At 45.8% G+C, this 1,613-nt stretch overlaps 1 protein-coding gene across 3 annotated transcripts in view; it reads right to left on the bottom strand.

The window, feature by feature from the left end:
* Positions 1 to 947: 947 nt before the first annotated feature.
* fbxo42 (F-box protein 42) overlaps positions 948 to 1,613 on the bottom strand; it is a 6,539-nt gene continuing 5,873 nt past the window's right edge. For all 3 annotated transcript variants that reach the window (XM_043223615.1, XM_043223617.1, XM_043223616.1), the window contains one exon: positions 948 to 1,613. This exon is cut by the window's right edge and continues 594 nt beyond it. In XM_043223615.1, coding sequence (XP_043079550.1) covers positions 1,305 to 1,613 — 309 coding nt within the window. In that variant the 3' untranslated portion in view covers positions 948 to 1,304.

Consider the following 1,613-nt stretch of genomic DNA (forward strand, 5'->3'; position numbering starts at 1 on the left):
TGTTGTACTATAATACACGCACTTTATATAATGCACTTCCCTATAGTATACTAATACTTTAAATTACTTTAATATTTTTTAAGTGGGATATCTGAACGACATTTTATTTGCATATTCATGAAATCATCGTAGCATTTGCTTAAATCCCTCTGTTGAAGTCACGCACCACACACGCTAAAAACAAAGAAATGAACTGAAGTGTTCGGTCAGTATGAACGCGTCTTACCGGCTCTGATCCGACTCTGTTTGTGTTTCACACACACTCATAAACACCAAGCGCTCGAGCCGACGCCCCGCCCACCGCCGCGCCTCGACCAATCCCCGCGCGGCCGCCGCTCCGCCTCCCTGCCTCCCCAGCGCTCGGCCAATCAGAGCGGAGCACCGCAGACTGGATTCAAATGGGTTAAAGGTGAAAGTCCAGCGGATGAGAAACATTCTTCAGTCAAAAGCAGAGCAACAGTGACTGATAAACAGAGCTAGCTAAATATATAATAATGAATAAATATATGGAATACATCATTTAAATATAAAAATACACTTTGAACGCTAAAATGCATCAACCATTATATATATATATATTTTTTTTTTAAATGGTTGATGTTTCAAGGTGCAGATTTAACATGTATAAACCTCAAACAAAATATCAAGGTCAACAAACTGCAGCATGTAGAAATGTGTGAACTGAGATTCTATAAATAACTGCACAGCTTTATTCAGTTTGACTTCGCTTTGGCTTCTTTTTCACACTTCTGTCTCATCCCCCTCCGGCTTCACACTACACACCAAACTTCACATCCCGACAATGTATTCTTTTTGCAAATCTGACGTCTTCCAAACGTTACAGCTTGTAAATTTCTGAACCTCAGATGGAATGATAATGGCGTTCCGGTGTGTATCGCCGCGTGAAGCGTTACAGTCAAGATCATAAAAACACACGCAACATTATCTCAGAGAATTAAGACATGGAGAACTTTATTTCTGTTTACAATCCACAGTCTCATTCCCTCAACAGCACCATCACACTCACTCTCTCACTCACTCTCACACACACACACACGTGAACACACACACGTTTAATGTAAACATTGCAGGCCGAAAGAGCGGTAAAAAAGGTCCATTTCATCAGTTCCTCCTACAATCATCTGTATCCAGAAACCATCCAGTAATCCCTTCTGGAGTCCTCTCTCACAGAAAAACACCCCCGCTCGCTCAGAAACTGAAACCACAACTATGTTTGAGTGTCCTTTATATGTGTCGAGCTGTATTTTAAGGTAAGTTAGTGTAAGGTCGTCGCCGGTCCTCCATTACCTCTTGGCGCGGACGAAGTACAAGGCGTTGGTTTTGGGGTAATATTTGACGTTCTGCTTTTTGTCCATCAGGCCTCCGAAGATGATGAGCTCTCCGCGGCCCTGGACCACCGTGTGCAGACTGGTCTCGGGCGGCCCGGTGACGGCGCTGGGAGCCCCGCCGCTGCCGTACGCCCGCCACGACACCACGCCGCCCGACTTGGCACGAGAAATGTCCAGCAGGTACATCTGCATGGGCTTGCAGTTGAGCGACTGGTAGAGCGGCTTGCCCACGTTCAGGCTCTGGGGCGGGTGGTGGGCGAGGCG

The sequence above is a fragment of the Puntigrus tetrazona genome, chromosome 22, assembly GCF_018831695.1.
Source record: "Puntigrus tetrazona isolate hp1 chromosome 22, ASM1883169v1, whole genome shotgun sequence".
NCBI classification, from domain to species: Eukaryota; Metazoa; Chordata; class Actinopteri; order Cypriniformes; family Cyprinidae; genus Puntigrus; species Puntigrus tetrazona.